This window comes from Trichechus manatus, unplaced genomic scaffold (assembly GCF_000243295.1).
Source record: "Trichechus manatus latirostris isolate Lorelei unplaced genomic scaffold, TriManLat1.0 scaffold00134, whole genome shotgun sequence".
NCBI lineage: Eukaryota > Metazoa > Chordata > Mammalia > Sirenia > Trichechidae > Trichechus > Trichechus manatus.
In genome coordinates this window covers 6544857-6566079 of record NW_004444070.1, presented here as the reverse complement: position 1 = coordinate 6566079, position 21223 = coordinate 6544857, and the positions used below count along the sequence as shown (strand labels likewise).

Sequence of the window (21223 nt, the reverse complement as noted above, 5' to 3'; positions counted from 1 at the left end):
GGCTGCAACAATGGGCTCAAGCATAGCAACGATTGTGAGGATGGCGCAGGACCGGGCAGTGTTTTGTTCTGTTGTGCATGGGGTCGCTATGAGTTGAAACTGACTCCACAGCACCTACCAACAACAATGTAAAATAAAAGTCAGAGGTAAAATAGAAAACTACAGTGAAACCTGTGAGAGCCGGAACTCAGTGGGACTGCCTTGTTTTACTGGGTCTCACAAGCTTTCTGTCTTTGACAGGGTGACTTTTACCACTTTGCTTTGGCTCTCCATTATTGAGTTTTCCTTCTCTGACGGGTCTCCACCTTACATAGTTTCCGGCTTTCGCAGTTTTCAGTGTAAAGAACAGCAGCAGCAAAGGAAAAGGTCATTCCCTCCAGTAGATGAACTATTCAGATGTATCTCCATAAAGAGTTTAATGTACAAGAGAAGTAGGGGGTGTACATTGACAAGTCACACAACCCCCGCAAAAAAAAGCCTCGGATCCATTGTGGTTGAGTCCATTCTGACTCATGGCGACCTTGGTTGTGTCAGAGTAGAACTGTGCTCCATAGGATTTTTTTTTAAATAATTTTTTTAAAATTTTGTTGTTGAGACTATACCCAGCAAAACATACATGAATTCAACGGTTTCTGCGTGTAGCGTGTAATGACGTTGATGACATTCTTCAAGGTGTGGAACATGCTCATCCTCCTTTTCTGAGTTGTTCCTCCTGAGTTAACAAACTCACTGTCCCTTAAGTTCCCTATCTAATATTTCTAGTTGCTGTTGTCAGTTTGATTCCATATAGATAGTTCTTATCCATAGGGTTTTCAATGGCTGATTTTTTGGAAGCAGATTGCCAGGCCTTTTGTGTTGCTGATGGATGGGTTCAAACCCTTCAGGTTAGCAGTCGAGGGCAAGCTGTTTGCGCCACCCAGGGACCACTTCAAGTCATACAACAGGAACCCAATTTTTTTTTTTTTTAATTGTTGTAGTTTAAGTGAAAGTTTACAATTCAAGTTGGTCTCTCATACAAAAATTTATACATACATTATTATGTGACCCTAATTGCTCTCCCTGTACTGTGGCAGCACACTCCTCCTTTCCACCCCGGATTGCCCATGTCCATTCAACCAGCTCCTGACCCTTTCTGCCTTCTCATCTCATCTCACCTCCAGACAGGAGCTGCCCATTTAGTCTCACGTATCTACTTGCGCTAAGAAGTACACTCTTCACGAGTATCCTTTTATGTCCCACAGTCCAGTCTAATCTTTGTCTGGAGAGGTGGCCTCAGGAATGGTTTTAGTTCTGCGTTGACAGTCCGGGGGCCGTGCTTTCTGGGGAGGAACCCAAATGTTTGATTCCCTTACACACACACTCATACACACATGTTCACACACACACCACCCCCTGGTTATTTTCAGTCACCCTCTGACTGCAGGTGAGACCAGTAAGGGTAACTGAGTCGGGGTGAGGTCACTGCAGCTGACAATCCAGGCGAATTCACAGATGCTAGCAGGAGAATGGAGTCCTGGGTGGTGCAACGGTTAATCACTCGGCCACTCACCGAAGGGTTGGAGGTTCAAGTCCACCCAACAGTGCCTCAGAAGAAAAGCCTGGCAATCTCCTGCCAAAAAACCAGCCATTGAAACCCCATGGAGCACAGTTCTACTCTGACACACATGAGGCCGCCATGAGTCAGAATCAACTCAAAGGCACTTTTGTTTTTTTCCTGAGAGGATGTGGTGTTGAGCATTTTCGAACTTCTCATCACGGGCCTCACGCTTTGCAGAGCGCCTTGTGGTCTTTGGAATGCCACTATTGTGTTTTGAAGAAGGACTCTGTTCTCTCTATCTGCTAAGGCTTTTCCTTGTAGTCATATGGTAGCTGGTTCTTGAGAAAAGATCCTTTCCACGTCCTCTTTCAGTCATCTAGTGCTGCTACAGCAGAAATCCCACAAGTGGATGGTTGTAACAAAGAGAAATTCATTCTCTCACAGTCCAGGAGGCTAGATGTCCAAATTCTCTCTGTGTCCCCTCTGGGGGAGGGTCTTTGTCATCAATCTTCCCTTGGTCTAGGAGCTTCTTAGCGCAGGGACCGCGGATCCGAAGACGTGCGCTCCTGGCTGTGAATGACCCTAATCTCCTGGCTCTTGTTTTTGGTGCTCGCTTCTCTTTTATATTTCAAAAGAGATTGCCTTAAGACACAATCCAATCTTGTAGCTTGAGTCTCATCAACATAATTGCCGCTAATCCCATCTCGTCAACATCATAGAGACAGGATTTGCGACACATAGGAAAATCACATCAGGTGACAAATGGTGGACAATCACACAATACTGGGAATCATGGCCCAGCCAAGTTGACAGATGTTTTTGGGGAACGCAGCTCAGTCCGTGACATCCTCCTTCAGCCTAACGTGTGATGCATTGTTCTGACACTGATGTGAATGACAAGTACCCAGTTCTAAGCCGTGCGAGCGTCCCAAGCTCGACTACCTGCAGCGTGGTCTAATAACATTTCATGTGTTTGCCTTTACATCCCTGCAACTCAGTCATGTCCACGCGATGACTGTCACTGAAACATGTCTGGGGCACTAGGTGCGGTTCTAACCCATTTTTTTTTTATTTTAATTTTATTGTAGTAAAAAATACATATATCAAAACGTGCCATTTTAACCATTTTTAAATGTACAATTCAATGATACTAATTACATTCCCCGTTTTGTGCACCCATCACCACTATTTCCAAACCTCCACAGCAACTGCTTTTCCTATGACACGAGGTTGTTCGAGAATTACAGGTGAGGGAGGGGATGGTGTGGCTTTGCCGGAGGTGGGTGCTGGCAGAGGCACCCTGTGGTCATGAGCCGGGGAGCATCTGGGATCTCTGGCAACTCGTCCTGCAGGGCATCTTCACGGTGAGTCACCGATGCCGGCCTCACAGACTTGTCTGGTTCTTGCAAGGCCCTCCCCTGACCCATGGGGATACTTGAGTTCCACAAAGCAGGAACCCCAGAGCTAGTGCCGGGGAAGGCAGGCTGCCTGCAACCACCTGTCACCCACAACCTCCTTAGGTCTGTTGACCATCACAGTTTTAAAGTGGCTCAACGTGCCTGTGAGTGTTTTGGGGGCCGCCATGTTACGCACTACCCGCTGGGTGGTTCAGAACCAGAGACATGTATTCTCTCAGCTCTGGAGGCCAGAAGTCTGAAATCAAGGTGTGGGCAGGGCCGCGCTCCCTCCGGAGGCTCTAGGGGAGGATGCTTCCTTGTCTCTCCCAGCTTCTGGTGGCCTCAGGCGTTCCAGGGCTTGTGGCCACATCACCCCAATCTCTGCTCTGTGTGAAGACGACCCCACACAGCGCCCCCGCGTGTGTTGGAGTAGAGCTGTGCTCCACAGCGTCCCTCCATGGCTGAGTTTTCCTGGCCTTCTGCCTTGTGCCTCTCCTTCATCTCTGACAAGGACCCTTGTCATTGGATTTAGGGCAATTTGGATAATCCGGGGTGACCTCATCTGGAACTCCTTCACTTTTTTCCCCGTGCGTTTTAACATTTTATTTGTTGTTGAAAACGTACACAGTAAAACACACCAGTTCACCAATCTCTACGTGTATGATTCAGTGACATGGATGACATTCTTCCAGTTGGGCAACCATTCTCAGCCTCCTTTTCCGAATTGTTCCTCCCGCATGAACAGAAACGCACTGCCCCCCAAATTTCATGTTGCTGTTGTCAATTTGCAGCCCTGGTTGTGCAGTGGTCCAGGCTGCTAACCAAAAGGTCGGCAGTTTGAATCCACCAGCCGCTCCTTGGAAACCGTATGGGGCAGTTCTACTCTATCCTATGGGGTTGTTATGAGTCATTGGTTGTCACTTTGATGGAGCTCCTTCACTTAATTACATCTTCAAAGACCCTTTTTGCAAAAAAGGTCATAGTCACAGACTCTAGGTGGACATGAATTTTGGGGGGCCAGTATTTACCCTTCTACAAACGTGCCTCTGCTCTTCTTACAAAGCAATCATGATAGTGGGGAGGGCAGGCAGCTCCCCTGCCACATCTCTACCCGCCCTTCATGCCCAGGGTGGAGAGCTGGACCTCGAGCCTTTCTCCCTGAGGTCCGTGAACCCCTCGCACACATGTCCCCTCTCCACACTTTGCTGGGTTGTGGCCACACCTCCACTCCTGGGAACCCGCAGGGTCCCCGTCCTGGACTCCTCAGGGATGGGTCCCCTTCCTTCCCGGGCGGCGCGGGTGTTGGGACTGGTGCTCAGGCGCTGGGGCCCAATGGTCCGATTTGCGGTGCTCCCTCGCGCGGAAACTGCAGGCGCCGCTGCAGCCCGGCCAACCCCGCACGGTGGGATCCCCGCCGCCCAGCCCCCTCGGGCGCTGAGAAGCCTTGGCGGGGACCCCAAACACTAGCTGTACATGTGTGTCCCGCCACCCATGGTCGCCGCCGAGGCTGGGCCCTCACGAGGCTCGGCCTCCGCTGTCCCAGGCTCCGAGCGTTCAGAGGCGGCACCTACATGTCCCTGCGGTCTCCTCTGCCGGGGGCAGCCACACGGCACTGGACGGGCTAGGTCACTGTGCTCGGCTCAGCGGGGGATACGGTGCTCTTGGCGTGGGGGCATCAGGAGCCCCAGAGTCATTGGGGCGGAGTCTGGCCTGTCCTCGCAGGACCTTAGCTCCCCGTGACTCGACGGGACCAACACGAGGTCCCCGTGCGGCTTGAGTGCCGGGCGTGGGGCCAGGGAAGCGGAGAGGTCTACCGTGCGTCCCGACCCGGCCGCTCCCCCGGCTCAAAGTCACCACCGGCGAGCGCTGAGTGTGGAAGGGACAGCTGGTCCAGCCTGAGCGCAAAACCTCAGGGCCACACGGCTGGGCGGCCGTTTGGGGACGCGGGCTCCTGGAAGACTGCACACACAGTCACCGCTCCCCAGAAAACGGCCAGCGCCGTTCCCCCATTTAGCTTTTCTTTCATGGTCTCTGACCCTTTTCCACATGGCGGTCTCTGAAGCCTCGTTGACTGGACTCAGCCCCTCCGCCGGCGCCCGCACTGCGCTCCGCAGACCTCCGGGGCCTCGGCTGCGCGCTCCCCGCCGTGCCGTCGCCCTTTCTGAGGGCATGTCGTCCCCTGCTCCTGCTCCGGGGTCAGAACACGCTCTCCTGCCTCTGGAGGAAGGCCCTGCCCACCGCCTCCAGGCAGTCCGCCTGCCCACTGGAGCCCGAGCGCGCCGACAGCGTGCGCGCGGAGAAGAGGCTGTCGCGGCGCGTTTCCAGGCTGTCTGCGCGTGGGCTCCGGTAGCCCAGGTACCCGAGCACCCGCAGCTGGAACTCCTTGGAGGCGAAGTAGTAGACGAAGGGGTCCAGGCAGTTGTTAACGCAGCTGAGGCAGAGCGTGAGCTTGTAGACGTGGTAGAAGCTGCGCCCGAAGAAGAGCCTGCTCACCATGTGGACCAGCAGCACGAAGTTGTTGGGTGCGAAGCAGGTGACAAAGGCCAGTACCACGACGGCCGCCAGGTACACAGAGCGCCGCTTCTGGCCCTGCCCGTAGCCGCCCGAGGTCTGCAGCAGCTTACGGATGGTGGCCGTGTAGCAGGCCACCGTCACCACGAAGGGAATGAGGAAGAGGACGATGAAGATGGTGAAGAGGAAGATGGCCCAGGTGACAACGCTGGGCAGCATGGTCCACTTGAGCACGTCGAAGCAGGTGACGATGCCCAGCGCCTCCACCTCGTAGGTGAGGTCGGTGCGCGCCAGCGGCGACAGCGCGGCCAGCAGCAGCAGCCAGAGGCCGGCGCAGGCGGCCACCGCGTAGCGGCGACGGCGCCAGCGCGCGGCCGACAGCGGGTACACGACGCCCAGGAAGCGCTCCACGCTGATGCAGGTCATGGTGAGGATGCTGGAGTACATGTTGGCGTAGAAGGCCACCGTGACCACGTTGCAGAGCAGCACGCCGAAGACCCAGTGGTGGCGATTGCAGTGGTAGTGGATCTGGAAGGGCAGCACCAGCGCCAGCGCCAGGTCCGTGAGGCTGAGGTTGATCATGAAGATGATGGAAGGCGAGCGCGGCCCGATGTGGCGGCACAGCACCCACAGCGACAAGAGGTTGCCCGGGATGCTGATGAGCGCCACCAGCGAGTACACGGCCGGCAGGACCACGGCGATGGTCGGGCTGCGCAGCATCTGCAGCGTGGCGTTGTCGGGCTTGGACAGGTACCGCTCCATGGTGCGCCCGGCGGCTCAGCGGGGGCTCTAGACAGGGGGGGGGGGGGGGGGGGGGGGGGGGGGGGGGGGGGGTCTCTGAGACAGGGAGAGGGTGTGAGGGGGTCTCTGAGTCAGGGGGAGGGTGGGGGTCTCTGAGACATGGGTGAGGATGGGGGTTCTCTGAGGCAGGCAGAGGGCGTGACGGGGTCTCTGAGTCAGGGGGAGGGTGGGGGTCTCTGAGACATGGGTGAGGATGGGGGTTCTCTGAGGCAGGCAGAGGGCGTGACGGGGTCTCTGAGACTAGGGTGGGTGTGGGGGGAGACCTGGAAGACATGGGGGGCACTTCCAGCAAGACCTGAGTCTGCTCCGGTTAGGGACTGGGTTTGGGGGTCTCCGAGGTGGGTGTTTACGGAGCACCTGCAGACACGGGCAAGGGGCCAGGGCCTCCCTTCTGTTCTCCCTTCTTCCTTCCTTCCTGTCCTCTAGCTCCTCCCTCTCCCTTCTTCCATCTTATCGTCCCTCCCCCCTCCATCTCTCTTTCTCTCCCTCCTTCCCTCTCTCCCTCCCTCCCTCTCTCCTTCCCTCCTCCCCTCCTTCTGTCCCTCCCTCCCTCTCTCCCTTCCTCCTTCCCTCTCTCCCTCTCTCCCTCTCACTGGGACCAGCAGGGGCTTGCAGAGAACACTGGCGACTGAGGGCACAGATGCCATGAACAGAGTCACAAAGTTACTAAACCTCCAGGCAGCCCTGTGTCCACATGCAACACGGTTTCCTGTGGTCCCACACCCCACAGCAGGATCTTTCAGAGCCCGCCTTGCCTTGCCTCAGTTTCCTAACCTGTGCATGGTGACGGCAGAGTCCCCACCTCCCAGGAGGTCCTGGACAGGGGTCACTCCATCAGTGCCTTCCCTGAGAAGGGCTTCCCCGGGCACAGTCCCTGTCCCGACCACCGGGTGGCGCTGTGTCCCCAGCAGCACACCGTCCCACCTGCTGCTTTCCTGGGGGATCAGCCGCTTGTCCTTTGCCCGTCACTGCCTTCATCACCTCATCACCCCTCCCCTACTCGCTTCTAGACCTGGGACCCCGCTCCCAGGAGCACCTGTGGGGACCACCCACTAGGGTAAGGGAAAGGTTTGGGACCCCTGGACGTCATCACAGTTGCACTTGACAATGATGCCCTTGGTCCCCAGGATTTCTGGTGTAATCCTGAGCCTCACACCTGCTCCCCAGGAAAGGGAAGAGACCCCAACAGGGGATGGCCGCTGCCTTCCAAACTCAGAGGGGTGCAGTGACCACTGTGAGGCCCCCATGTTTCTCACTACCCTCTCCCCTCCCCTTTGCGTGTCCCCGTTGGTCCAGCTCAGCCCCCAATATACAGGCTCCTGGGGTGGGGGGTCTCCACGTGGAACCCCGTAGAAAGTTCTGTGCGCCTTCACCAAGGGCTTGCCAAGTTTCTCGCCCCTCGGTTGCTCTAAACCACTGGGCAGAAAGCTCATTCAAGCAAACAAACAAATCTTACTTAAAATATGTTTAGGTTGATGGCCAGTGTTGCAGGGGGCTGTAAGCACGGTTGCTTCAGATCCCTTTTTGGGATAAGGTGGTTATTGTGGTTCTGTGCTGGCTCGACTCCGAATCACAGCGACCCCATATGACAGAACAGAACTGTCCCATAGGGTCTCCCAGGCTGTAATCTTTACAGAAGCAGGTTGCCAGGCCTTTTCTCCCCTGGTGCCCCTGGGTGAGCTTGAACCGTCAACCTTTCAGTTAGCAACCGAGCGTTTAACCATTGTGCCACCAGGGCTGCAGGTAAATACACACGGATAACTAAATGACTGGCGTGTGTGTGACATCCGAACAGCACTTTCACGGTGACCCCACCTGTGTCAGAGTAGAACTGCACTCCACAGGGGCTGATTTTTCAGAAGCAGTTCACCAGGCCTTTCTTCTGAGGCACGTCTGGGTGGACTCGAACCTCCAACCTTTCGGTTAGCAGCCAAGCATGTTAACCATTTGCGCCACCCAGGAACTAACCAGTTGCCGGCCGTCAAGTTCAGCTCACAGCGACCCCACGTGCGTCCTCGTGGAACGGTGCTCCGTGGGGTTCTCAATGGCTGATTGTTCAGAAGCAGATTGCCAGGACCCAGGGCGTTTCTGCCAAAAACCACCGGGAAGACAAAACGCCTAATTTGCTTTAACATTGCCGTTTGCATATCTCATCTATTTTTCTATTCTTGATTTCTCAAATTAGCTCCCGTAACTCTCTCCAAGTGTATAATTGACTCTTTTGTGGGGGGGCCACGTGACTGGAATTCAGAATCATAGCGGGGGAAGCCCAACATCTGCCAAGGTTGGTTTCCCTAAGTTTAAAAAAAAAATTTTTTTTTAATTTACTTTTTTCAAGGTGTCTTGCCCGACCCCTGCACAGGTGGGCCTAGCGTCTGCTCTGTCTACAAGCCTGTGGCAGCGGCTGGAGGTGGCACACGTGGCGTATGGCTGTCCGCGGGGGGTTCCTCACGGGAGGGAGCCCGCCTGCTGGAGGCACAGAGCCGCAAAACCAAACGTGTTGCCGTCAAGTTGATTCCAACTCAAAGCGACCCTACAGGACAGAGTAGGACTGCGCCATAGTGTTTCCAAGGAGCGGCTGGTGGATTTGGACTGCTGACTTTTCAGTTAGCAGCTAAGCTCTTACCCACTGTGCCACCAGGGCTCCAGACCCAGGGCAGCCCCACCCTGCATTCCCCACTGAGTCACTGGCGGGAGGAGAGCAGAGTCCACCCCCCCGACCAGTAGAGAATGTAAGCATGGATGTTATGTTGGGCATTTGCTGTTGCTGCCAGCCCTGACTTAAGTCAACCCCAATCACAACGAAACAAAATACCCTGCCCAGCCCTGCACCATCCCCATGATTAATTGCAGATCAGATCATGGTGATCTATAGGGTTTTCACTGGCTGATTTTCGGATGTGGATTGCCAAGCCTTTCTTCCTAGTTCATCTTAGTCTGGAAGCTCCGCTGAAACATGCTCAGCATCACAGCAACACGCAAGCCTCCACTGACAGACAGGTGGTGGCTGTGGGCGTGAGGTGCATTGGCCAGGAATCGAACCCGGGTCTTCTGCGTGGAAGGGGAGGATTTCACCACTGAGCCACCCCTGCCCCCATGTTTGCGTCTTAGTCTTCTTGATATTTGAAGGAGGGACCTGCACACGGGGCTGAGGTGCAGGGAGCGGAGGCCGGGAGTCCAGAATCGGGGCTCATTGTGGACCTGGACGAATGGCTGAGAGCTGTCTGCTCCCCTCACCACCCCAGCTCTAAGGGGCAGGCTTTGCACCCCCACCAGCTCCAGGCAGTGAAGACCTGGGGCTTTGGAGCTGGATAGATCTGTGGATCCCAGCTCCGCCTCCCACCTGGTGTGAGACCCTGCGGAGCCCACCCCCCTTTCCCCATGGGGCTGGGTTTTCACATTTCACAGCCCGGTAAAGGCGGTGCGGAGGGGACAAGGGGCAGTCAGAGGTAGAGCGCTCTGCCCCCGGGGCATGGAATGACTCCTCCCGGCTTATTCCTAGGCTGTGAGGGGACTCCCTGGCTGATGCACACGGTGAATGCCCTCAGCTGCTCACCAAAGTTTGGTGGTTCAAGCCCACCCAGAGGTGCCTCAGAGGAAAGGCCTGGCAATCTACTTCCGCAGAATCAGCCATTGAAAACCCTATGGAGTGGGCCCGGGACACAGCGGGAGAAAAATGTAGCACAAATGATCAAATTCACAAAGACCAGACTTAACTGATCAGACAGAGACTGGAGGAACCCCCAAGACTATGGCTCGCGGACACCCTGCTGACTCAGAACTGAAGCCACTCCCAAAGTCCACCTTTCAGCCAAAGATTAGACAGGCCTCTAAAACAAAGTTACACACGTGAGGAACGTGCTTCTTAGATCAGTCAAGTCTACGAGACCAAATGGGCAACTCCTGCCCGAAAGCAAAGGCGAGAAGGCAGCCAGGGACAGGAAAACTGGACGAATGGACACAGGGAACCCGGGGTGGAAAGGGGGAGGATGCTGACACATTGCAGGGATTGCAACCAATGTCACAAAGCAAAGTATAAGTTTTTGAATGAGAAACTAATTTGCTCTGTAAACTTTCACCTAAATCATAATATTAAAAAAAAAAAAAAGGAAAGTAAACCCTGCGAGCACAGTTCTACCGTGACACCCACAGGATTGCGGGGACTCAGGGTCAGCTCCACAGCAACTGCTGTAGTTTCTTGCTTTTTTTTAATGAAGCAATCTGGAATCCCTGGGGGCATGGGGTGGTCAGCAATCCGTCCCTGCTGCTACAAATCAAACCTCTCTCCCCGGAACTCCTGGGTTTTTTCACACTTATCTTCAAGCCCAGCTCTTCCTCCACCATAGAGAGGCCAGGGAATCCGGGCGCCCTGCTCCTTACTGCCTGACGCTGACTGCGCCCAGAGGGGCCAGGCGGGCAAAAGGGCCCAGGCTGTGCAGGGTGGGCTCCCGCCCATCCACTGCCACCTGCCCGCTTCGCTTCCTTCGTCCTTTGCCAAGTTCGTAAGGCCAAAGGCAGCTTGGCAAACATCACCTCTCTTCTTTACTGTCTGGCTGTTCACTTCATCTGTCCTGTGTCAACCTGGGCTCCCTTTTCTTTGTTTTTATTGGAAAGAAAACCAGGGGTCCAGGACTCAACTCTGACTCCTGGCGACCCCACGTGTGTCAGAGTAGAACTGTGCTCTGTAGGGTTTTCAGTGACTGATTTCTCAGAAGTAGACCTCCAGGCCTTTCTTCTGAGGTGCCTTTGGGTAGGCTCAAACCTCCAACCTTTTGGTCAGCAGCCGGGCCTGTTAACCATTTGCACCACATACAGCAGTATATATTTTCTATAGACTCTGTCTGTCTGTCTATCTATCTACCATCTATCTGTCAACGAGTTGTTGTCAAGTCAATTCTGACTTCTGTCGACCCCATGTGTATCAGAGTAGAACTGTGCTCCACAGGGTTTTCAGTGGCTGATTTTTCAAAAGTAGACAGCCAAGTCTTTCTTCCGAGGTGCTTCTGAGTAGACTTGAACCCCCAAACTTTCGGTTAGCAGCCGAGCAAGTTAACCACTTGCACCACCAAGGAACTCCAAAACCAAACCAGTTTTGTCGAGTCGACTCCAACTCATGGCAACCCCATGTGTGTCAGAGTAGAGCTCTGCTCCACAGGGCTTTCAATGGCTGATTTTTCAGAAGAAGTTCACCAGGCCTTTCTTCCGAGGTGCCTCTGGGTAGACTTGAACCTCCAGCCTTTCGGTGAGCAGCCAAGTGCGATCGCGTTTGCCCCCCCAGGGACTCCTTTATTGGAAAGAGAGGCTTGGAATTTAATGTGGGGAGAGAAAAGCATGGTGAGTGTCTGCTCACTTTCCAAGATGACACCTATGCTGCGCGCTCTGAGTGGGTTCTTCCCTGGGTGGGACACTGGGTTTGGGATCAACATCATATCTTTAGGATGTTTTTTTTCTTTCTTTTCTATGCCTGTTCAACTAGATGTCCCCGGAGACCATGGTCCCCACAGCCCTCCGCCCAGCAGTTTGGTCCTCAGGGAGTTTGGATGTGTCTATGGAGCTTCCATGACCTTTCCTTGTACAAGTTGTGCTGGTTTCCCCAGTATTGTGTACTGTCTCACCCTTCTCCAAAGATACCACTTACCTATTGCCTATTTAGTATTCCCCCCCACCCCTCCCATCCCTCATAACCATCAAAGATTATTTCTTTTTTTGTGTAGACCTTTTCATGGGTTTTTATAGTAGTGGTCTCATACAATATTTGTCCTTTTGTGATTGACTTATTTCACTCAGCATAATGTCCTCCAGTTTCATCCATGTTATGAGATGCTTCACAGATGTATCATTGTTCTTTATTGTTGGGTAGTACTCCATGGTGTGCATGTACCATAGTTTGTTTATCCGTTCATCTGTTGATGGCCATCTAGCTTGTTTCCTTTTTTTTTTTTTCGCTATTGTGAAAATGCTGCCATGACTATGGGTGTGCACATGTCTATTCATGTGACGACTCTTATTTCTCAATAGGATGTTTTCAGTCAAGGAGCACTGGTTGCACAATGATTAAAAGCTCAGCTGCCAACCAAAAGGTTGATGCTTTGAACCCACTCAGCGGCTCTTAGGGAGAAAGACCTGACAATCTGTCCTGTAAAGATTAAACCCATTAATCCATGGCCATCGAGTCAATTCCAACTCATAGTGAGCTTATAGGACAGAGTAGAACTGCACCATAGGGTTTCCAAGGAGCGGCCGGTGGATTTGAACTGCCGACCTTTTGGTTAGCAGCCGAGCTCTTAACCACTGCGCCACCAGGGCTCCTTGGAAGCAGATTAGCAGCTCTTTTCTCCAGAGGAGTGGCTGGTGGACTCAAACCACCAACCTTTCAGTTAGCTGCTGAGCGCTTTAACCATTGCACCACCAGGGCTCCTTCCCATAAAGATTGCGACCTAGAAAACCCTATAAGGCATTTGTACTCTGTCACATGGGGTCACCATGAGTTGGTATCAACCTGATGGCACCCAGCAGCAACCAGATAGTATCTGTGCAGTGTGGAGTGGGATCCTGTTACGGATTGCACTGTTGCCCCAAAACCATATCTTGAAGCCCTAAACCCTGTGCCTGGGAAGATGACCTTGTTTGGAAATAGGGTGTTTTTTGTTTTTTGTTGTATTTTTTTTTTTAAATTGTACTTTAGGTGAAGGTTTACAGAGCAAACTAGTTTCTCATTAAACAAGTAGTACACATATTGTTTTGTGACAATGGTTAACAACCCCACGACATGTCAACACTGCCCTTCTCGACCTTGGGTTCCCTATTACCAGCTTTTCTGTCCCCTCCTGCCTTCTTATCCTTGCCTCTGGGCCGGTGTGCCCCATTAGTCTCGTTTTGTTTTATGGGGCTATCTAATCTTTGGCTGAAGGGTGAACCCGGGGAGTGACTTCATTGCTGAGCTAAAAGGGTGTCCAGGGGCCATACTCTCAGGGTTTCTCCAGTCTCTGTCAGGCCAGTAAGTCTGGTCTTTTTCGTGGATTAGAATTTTGTTTTACATTTTTCTCCAGCTCTGTCCGGGACCCTGTACTGTGATCCCTGTCTGAGCAGTCAGTGGTGGTAGCCGGGCACCGTCTCTCTGTGCTAGAAGAAATAGAGTCTTTGAAGATATTGTCAGTGAGGTTAACACAAGGTCACACTGGAGCAGGGTGGGACCTAATCCTGTCTGAGTGGTGTCTTACAAAACGGGACACACAGAGACAGATGGAGGGCAGACGGCCATGTGACGATGAGGTGATACTGCAGCTGCAGGACGGACAACATCTGGAGCCAGCAGGAGTGGGAAGAGACAAGGAAGGGTCCTACTCGCGAGGCTTTGCAGAGAACGTGGCCCTGCTGAAAGCGTGGACGGGGACAGCCAGCTTCCAGAGCCGTGAGCAAATAGACTCCTGTTCCTACAAGCCGCCGCTTTATGGCACTAAGTTAGAGCGGCCGTGAGAAACACATGCAGTCTGGGGAGCCCGGCGCAGCCCTCCACGTCCGTCCGTGGAGGTTTGAAATCCCATCTCAACAATCGCTCAGGCTCTGTGTCTCCCCCGCCTCCGACCCATCATCGGTCTGTCGCAAGAAAGGGCAGCGAGCACATGCTTCCTCAAACTAATTTTAAAATGATCACAAGTTTCACTCTGAGTGTGACCTTTTCTGCTGCCCTCATGTACAGCAGGTGGGGCGTCTATGGTTAAGGGGTGCCAGCCCTACACCCCACGCTGAGCCGGCCGCTGTGGTCCCCTGCCGCCCCAGGAAGGGAAAGAGGACACGCGCTTACAGGCTCCCCCGGACCCCGGTGACCGTGAGCCCACGCTGCAGAGGGACACTTCCCAGAGGGAGGGACATTGTTGTTGTCACGGTGACCCCATGTGACAGAGCAGAACTACCTTATAGGTTTCCTAGACTTTAATCTTTAAAGGAGCGGATCGCCGGGTCTTTCTCCCGAAGGTGGGTTCTAACTGCTGACCTTTCAGTTAGCAACCAAGCACTTAACACTGGGCCACCAGGACTCCTTATATATGTGTGTTTATTTTATATTCGTGTATTGGCTTCCTGTGGGGGCCATAACAAATTACCACACACTGTGGGGCTTAAGACCCCAGGACTTTATCCTTGCTCAGTTCTGGAGACCGGAAGTCTGAGACCAAGGTGTGGGCAGGGCCGCTCTCCCTCTGGAGGCTCTGGGGGAGGATCCTCCCTCATCTCTCCCAGCTCCTGGTGGCTCCAGGCTTTCCTGGGCTTGTGGCCACATCACCCCACTCTCTGCTGTATCTTCACATAGCGTCTCCCCGCTGTGTCTCCTCTCCTTGTTTATAGAACACCACTCAGGAGGGACCAGTCCCTGGAGAAGGACATCATGCTTGGGAAAGTAGAGGGTCAGCAAAAAAGAGGAAGACCCTCGATGAGATGGATTGACACGGTGGCTGCAACAATGGGCTCAAGCATAACAATGATGGTGAGCATGGCGCAGGACCGGGCAGTGTTTCGTTTTGTGGTGCACAGGGTCGCTATGAGTCGGAACTGACTCCAGGATGCCTAATAACAACAATAACAACAACATAGCAGCTACTTCATTGACTTTTTCAGACCTCCATGGATAATATCCACACCCTCCTGTCAGGAGGGACCAGTCCCTGGAGAAGGACACCATGCTTGGTAAAGTAGAGGGTCAGCAAAAAAGAGGAAGACCCTCGATGAGATGGATTGACACGGTGGCTGCAACAATGGGCTCAAGCATAATAACAATGGTGAGGACGGCGCAGGACCGGGCAGTGTTTCGTTCTGTTGTACACGGGGTCGCTGTGAGTCGGCACCGACTCCGCAGCACCTAACGACAGCGTATGGAATTAGGACCCACCCTTCTCGGGTCTGATCGCCTGTGAGGTTAACTGATAACATCTGCAAAGATCCTGTGTGCAAACAAGGTCGTGCTCAGACAGTGGGGTGAGGACTCGGACGTATCTTTCTGGGGGACACCCTTCTCCCCGTGTCAGTCACTGTATCTCCCCATGATCTGCTCTATTGACAGGTGGGGGAGCCCCTGAGCCGGGTGTGCGGAGGGAAGGGACAGTCCCGGCCTGGGTATAGCGCCTGGGTCCCAGCCTCGCGCTTTCCGGACCGGGCCTGGCCCTGTCCCCGCCCCCCCCAGGCCCTTGCTTCCCTCTCTGTCATCCCGGGATCGAGTGGGTGGCCTTGTCTGAGCCTCAGAGCCCCAGTGTCCCCGATGTCGGGCTGTGCACGGCGGCGCCCCCCCTGCTCCCCCCACCATGGCTCACCACTACGATACCACAGTGAGTGATTCAGAGACTCGCCTACCCGTCATGGCACCCCTGAGGCGCAGCCTTGTGGTTTGAAACTGGGGTGCAGATTGGGCAGGTGTGAACACGGCGGACGGTCCGTCACGGTGCCCCAGCGACGGCTCCACCGGCCGCTCGGCGGGGAGAACCCAGCCGGAGCTCGGTCAGGGCTTGGAGGCCAGGGCGAGGCCTTGGTCCTCGCGGCCTCAGAAAGTGGGTGCCAGTCTGAGAGCCACGAGGTGGGGGCTGTCTCTCCCCTCGGGAGTGGGCGGCTCTCTTTATCTCTGTGTCTCTCTATGTCTGTGTGTTTCTGTCTCTAGTTCTCTTTCTGTCTCTGCCTTTCTCTGTCAATTTCTTTGTGTATCTCTCCTGCCTCTCCTTCTGTCTTTGGTTCTTCCTCTGTCTCTGTCTCTCTCTCTGTGTCTCTGGTTCTCTGTCTCTCTGTCCTTGTCTCTTTATGTCTCTCTATGTCTCTGTCTTTCTCTGTCTCTCTGTCTCTGTGTCTCTCTGTTTATGTCTCTCTCCTCAACAGCTTTATGGAAATATTGTTTATATGCCATAAAGTCCCTTCCTTTAAGGTGTATAATTCAATGTTTTTCAGGATATTCACAGAGTCCCGCGACCATCCCTACTATCTAGTCCCAGCATTTTTTTCATTCCCCTAAACAGAAACTCAGTGCCCCTTAAGCAATGACTCCCCATTTCCCCGCCGCCCCCAGCCCCTTTCTCTTTATGGTGGAGTCATACTCCCTTGGAGCCCTGGGGGTGCAGTGGTTAAGAGCTCGGCTGCTAACCAGAAGGTTGACGGTTCAAATCTACCAGCTGCTCCTTGGAAACCCTATGGGGCAGTTCTACTGTGGCCTCTAGGGTCTCTATGAGTCAGAACTGACTTGACGGCACGTAGCAACAGCAATAGTCCATTGCACAGATACACCAGTTCGTTCATCCGTTCATCCGTGGATGGCCACCTGGCTTGTTTCCACCTCTCGGGTATTATGAATAGCGTTCTTACCTCCTGACACCTGCTCCAGGAACCCCCCCATGAACAATGCAATCTGGTCGTGGTTGAGGTGAACCTCACCCAGGTGGTGGTGAAAAGGCCAAAGGAAGCCGTTCACCAAGAGCAACGGACCCCAGTGATGGCTGATCCTTTTTTATCACCAAGTTACCTTCCTGAGAGGTCGCTGGCTGCGAGTGGTTTGCACTGGACGACGAACCAAAAGGTTGGGTTGGAGGTTCAAGTCCACCCAGCAGAGCCACAGGTGAAAGACCTGGCGGGCAACCTGTTTCCGTAAAGATTACAGCCAAGAACACCCTCTGGAGCACTTCTAACTCTGTACTATAGGGTCAGTATGAGTCACAGTTGACTCCACGGCACACAACAGCGGCAAACCTAACCTAAAGGGTTGCGCTTGACTACTAACCTAAAAAGGAGCCCTGGTGGTGCAGTGGTTAAGCGCTCAGCCGCGAACCAAAAGGTCAGCGGTTCAAACCCACCAGCAGCTCCGAGGGAGAAAGATGTGGCAGCCTGCTTCCATAAAGATGACAGCTTTGCCCCGGACAGCCTGCTAACTCAGAACTGAAGCCACTCCTGAAGCCCACCTTTCAGACAAAGATTAAACAGGCCTATAAAATATACAATAACAAAGGTGAGGAACCTGCTTCTTAGTTCAGTCAAGTATAGGAGACCAAATGGGCAACACATGCCCAAAAGCAAAGACGAGAAGGCAGGAAGGGACAGGAAACCTGGACGAATGGACACAGGGAACCCGGGGCGGAGAACAGGAGAGCGCTGATACGTTTCAGGGATTGCAACCAGTGTAATGAAACAATTTGTGTATAAGCTTTTGAACGGGAAACTAATCTGCTCTGTAAACTTTTACCTCACACACACACACACACACACACACACACACAAGATTACAGCCTTGGAAACCCAATGGGGCAGTTCTACTCTGTGCTGTAGGTTCACTATGAGTAGGAATCAATTGTATAGCACATAATAACAACAGTACCACTAACCTGAAGGTTGGAGGTTCAAGTCCAACCAACGATGCCTCGGAAGAAAGATCTGATGATCTTCCTCTGTAAAGATAAAGCCAGAAAATCCTACAGAGCACAGTTCTACTCTGTCCCCTGGGTTACCATGAGTCGGAGTCGACCTGATGGCAATGGATAAGCGCAGGGCTTTGGGGTTGAATTTTACCACCAATGGTGTGGATTGGGCCAGGGTGTTCAGCAGGGAAGCTTAAGAGCCTCTGGGCTTGGACTTCACATTCTTTGTTCAAGTGTCTTCCTCCTCCTCTTCTTTGTAATTTCCAGGCACCAGGTGGATGAGAAGCACAGACATTTACTCTCTCAGCTCTGGAGACTAGAAGTCTGAGAGCAAGGTGTGGGCAGAGCTGTGCTCCCCGCGGAGGCTCTAGGGGAGGATCCTTCCTCGTCTCTTCACATGGCGTCTCCTCTTCTGTCTTCTCCTATGTCTCTTATAAGAACACCAGTCTTTAGATTTAGGACCCGCCCAGAGAATCCAGAAGGAGCCCCGGTGTCCCGCATCACCCCAATCTCTGCTCCATCTGCACATGGCATCGCTCCCCTTTGTGTCTCTTCTCCTCGTCTACAGAACATCACTCAGATGGTATCAGGACCCACAGTACTCCAGTGTGGCCTCATGTTAACCGGTAACATCTGCAAAGACTGTATGTGCAAACAGAGTCATGTTCTCAGGTACCAGGGGTTAAACCTTCAATTCAGCCCTTAACACGGGAGACTCTAGGGGAGGATCCTTCCCCGTCTCTCCCAGCTTCTGGTGGCCCCAGGTGTTCCTGGGCTTGGGGCCGCGTCAGTCCAGTCTCTGCTCCGTCTTCACGTGGCGTCTCCTCTCTGTCTGTGTCTCTGCTCCTTGTTTATAGGACACCTCTCAGATGGGATCAGGACCCACCCAACTCCAGTATGATCTCGTGTTAACCGGTAACATCTGCACAGACTGTATTTCCAAACAAGGTCGTGTACTCAGGTACCAGGGGTTAACAGACATTTTTTGGGGGGCACAATTCAACCCTTAACACTGGAGGCTCTAGGGAAGGATCCTTCCTCGTCTCTTCCAGCTCGCGGTGGCCCCCGGCGTTCCTGGGCTTGTGGCCGCATCAGTCCAGTCTCTGCTCCACCTTCACGTGGCGTCTCCCCTCGGTGCCTCTTGTCTTCTTACAGGACACTTGTCCTTGGGTTTAGGGCCCACCCTAACCTAGCATGATCTCATCTCAAGACCTTTCACTTAATCACATCCATAAACACCCTTTTTTCCAAATAAGGTCCCATTCACAGGGTCCAGGGCGTGGACATATCTTTGAGGGGCACCACTCAGCCCCCAAAGATGTCAGAGGAGAGAGTATTTCTAGGAGCCGTTGAGAGTATCCCAGCCTCCAGAAAGGAGAACTGCGTGAACATAAGCATCCGTGTGGGGTGGCTTCTCCTCGGGGCCCACTGGTGGCCCCACAAGCAGACAGTGATGCTCCCCTCTGAGGTCCCCTGTAGCCAGCTGGTGCTGACACTTTTCATGTCTCAGGGCGAGGCGCCCAGGACAGTCACATCTTCAACAGTGCGAGGGACGCTGTCAAAGACAAGACCCCCCAGGAGCCAAGCCTGCAGACCACAGTTCACAGTCTGACCACTACACACAGAAGCTCCAGCCGTTGTCCTGTGACTCTGCTCTCTGGGGAAGCTTTGTGACCCCCCCAGCTCCAGCCTGGTCTGTGAGGCCACCTTCTTGCCCACTGTCCAAGGGGGCAGACAACCAACCACCTCCTGTGATATTACATTAAAGAGAAAGCTACTTTGAGCTTCCCGGTCAACCTCAGGCAATTCCTGAAGGTACAGAAAACTTTCTGCTCTCAAGTCTGTTCACTTAACCCCGTTTTTTGTTAAACTATTTTGAGCAGGTTTTCTTTTTCTTTTATAATTTATTTTATTTTTGTTGTTGTTGGGAATATACACAGCAGAACATACACCAATCCAACACTTTTCTACATGTACAATTCAGTGACATTGATTACATCCTTTGAGTTGTGCGGCCATTCTTTGAGAAGGTTTCCACTGGCTGATTTTCAGAAGTAGACCACCAGGCCTTTCTTCCTAGTCTGTCTTAGTCTGGAAGCTCCACTGAAACCTGTCCACCATGGATGACCCTGTTGGTATTTGAAATACCGGTGGCGTAGCTTCCAGCATCCCAGCAACAGGCAAGACACACAGTATGACAGAGTGACACAGTGGGCTCAGACGTATCGAAGATCGTGAAGATAGTGCAGGAGTGGGCCAGGTTACCTTCTGTTGTGCGTGGGGCCATGAGTTAGAGCCAACAGCCGCTAACAACAACAACAAAACCTCGGAAAGCGGCTAACGTTACCCGTTGCTGTCGAGTTGATTCCGACTCATAGCAACCCCATATGACAGAGTACAACTGCCCCATACGATTTTCTAGGCTGTACTCTTTACAGAAGGAGCCCTGGCGTTGAACTGGTTAAGCGCTCGGCTGCTAAGCCAAAGGTCGGCGGTTCAAACCACCAGCAACTTGGGGAGGTGGATGCCACTGGCATCCATAGGGTGGAGACCAGGAATGCTGCTTAACACCCTACAGTGCACAGGACGGCCCCACCACAGAGAATGACTAGTGGGTGGAGACCAGGGATGCTGTTAGACACCCTACGGTGCACAGGACGGCCCCACCACAGAGAATGACTAGTGGGTGGAGACCAGGCATGCTGCTAGACACCCAGCCCCAAATGTCCATTGTGCCAAGGGGGAGAAATCCTGGCCTAGAGTAACTGTAAAGGAGTCCTCGTGGCGCGGTGGTTAAGTGCTTGGCTGCTAACCGAAAGGTCGGCAGTTCAAACCACCAGCTGCTCCTCGGGGAAAAAAGACCCGGTGATCTGCTTCCCTAAGGATTCCATCCAAAGCAAACCTGTTGCCATCAAGTCAATTCTGACTCACAGCTACCCTACAGGACAGAGCAGAAATGCCCCATAGGTCTTCCAAGGAGCAGCCGGTGGATTTGAACTGCTGACCTTTTGGTTAGCAGCCAGGCTCTTAACCACTGCGCCACCAGGGCTCCTCCATAAAGATTACAACTTAGAAAACCGTATGCGGCACTTCTACTCTGCCCTGTAGGGTTGCTAAGAATCAGAATTAGTCCGCGGGCATAGGTTTCTTTCTTTGTTTTTAAAATCTATACTGAAGGAGCCTCAGTGGCACAGTGGTTAAGTGCTCCGCTGCTAAGTGCAAGGTCGGGGATTTGAACCCGCCACCTGTCCCATAGGAGAAAGACCTGATGATCTGCTCCCATACGGCCTAGGAAACCCTCCGGGGCAGTTCTACTCTGTCACATGGGGTTGCTGTGAGCTGGAATCGACTCAACGGCACCCAAGAACAACAAATTACAAAGCAGGCGCATGCTTGCTCCGAGTGAAAGCGCAAAGAGAGACAGAGAACAGTGTCTGTGTCTCTGTCAGCCCCTCACCCCCTAACCCCCTCTGCCCCCAGAGATCTCCCCTGGAAGCCACTCAATCCGTATCCTCCTAGACCTTTGCCTGCACAAGTCCAACATGCACAGGTGAGCACACACACACACACACACACACACACACACACACACACACACA

General features: G+C 53.3%; 2 protein-coding genes across 2 annotated transcripts in view; both read right to left on the bottom strand.

Annotated features, from left to right (window-relative positions):
* Window positions 1–2964, bottom strand: part of ASMTL (acetylserotonin O-methyltransferase like) — a 35169-nt gene extending 32205 nt beyond the window's left edge. Inside the window, exon 1 of the mRNA XM_023739484.1 lies at window positions 2837–2964. Within this exon, the coding sequence (XP_023595252.1) occupies window positions 2837–2964 (128 nt within the window). The remainder of the gene's footprint in view (window positions 1–2836) is intronic.
* The window catches only part of P2RY8 (P2Y receptor family member 8), a 49409-nt gene continuing 30791 nt past the window's right edge, over window positions 2606–21223 (bottom strand). The window contains exon 2 of the mRNA XM_023739466.1: window positions 2606–6234. Within this exon, the coding sequence (XP_023595234.1) occupies window positions 5131–6207 (1077 nt within the window). The 5' untranslated portion in view covers window positions 6208–6234 and the 3' untranslated portion in view covers window positions 2606–5130. The remainder of the gene's footprint in view (window positions 6235–21223) is intronic.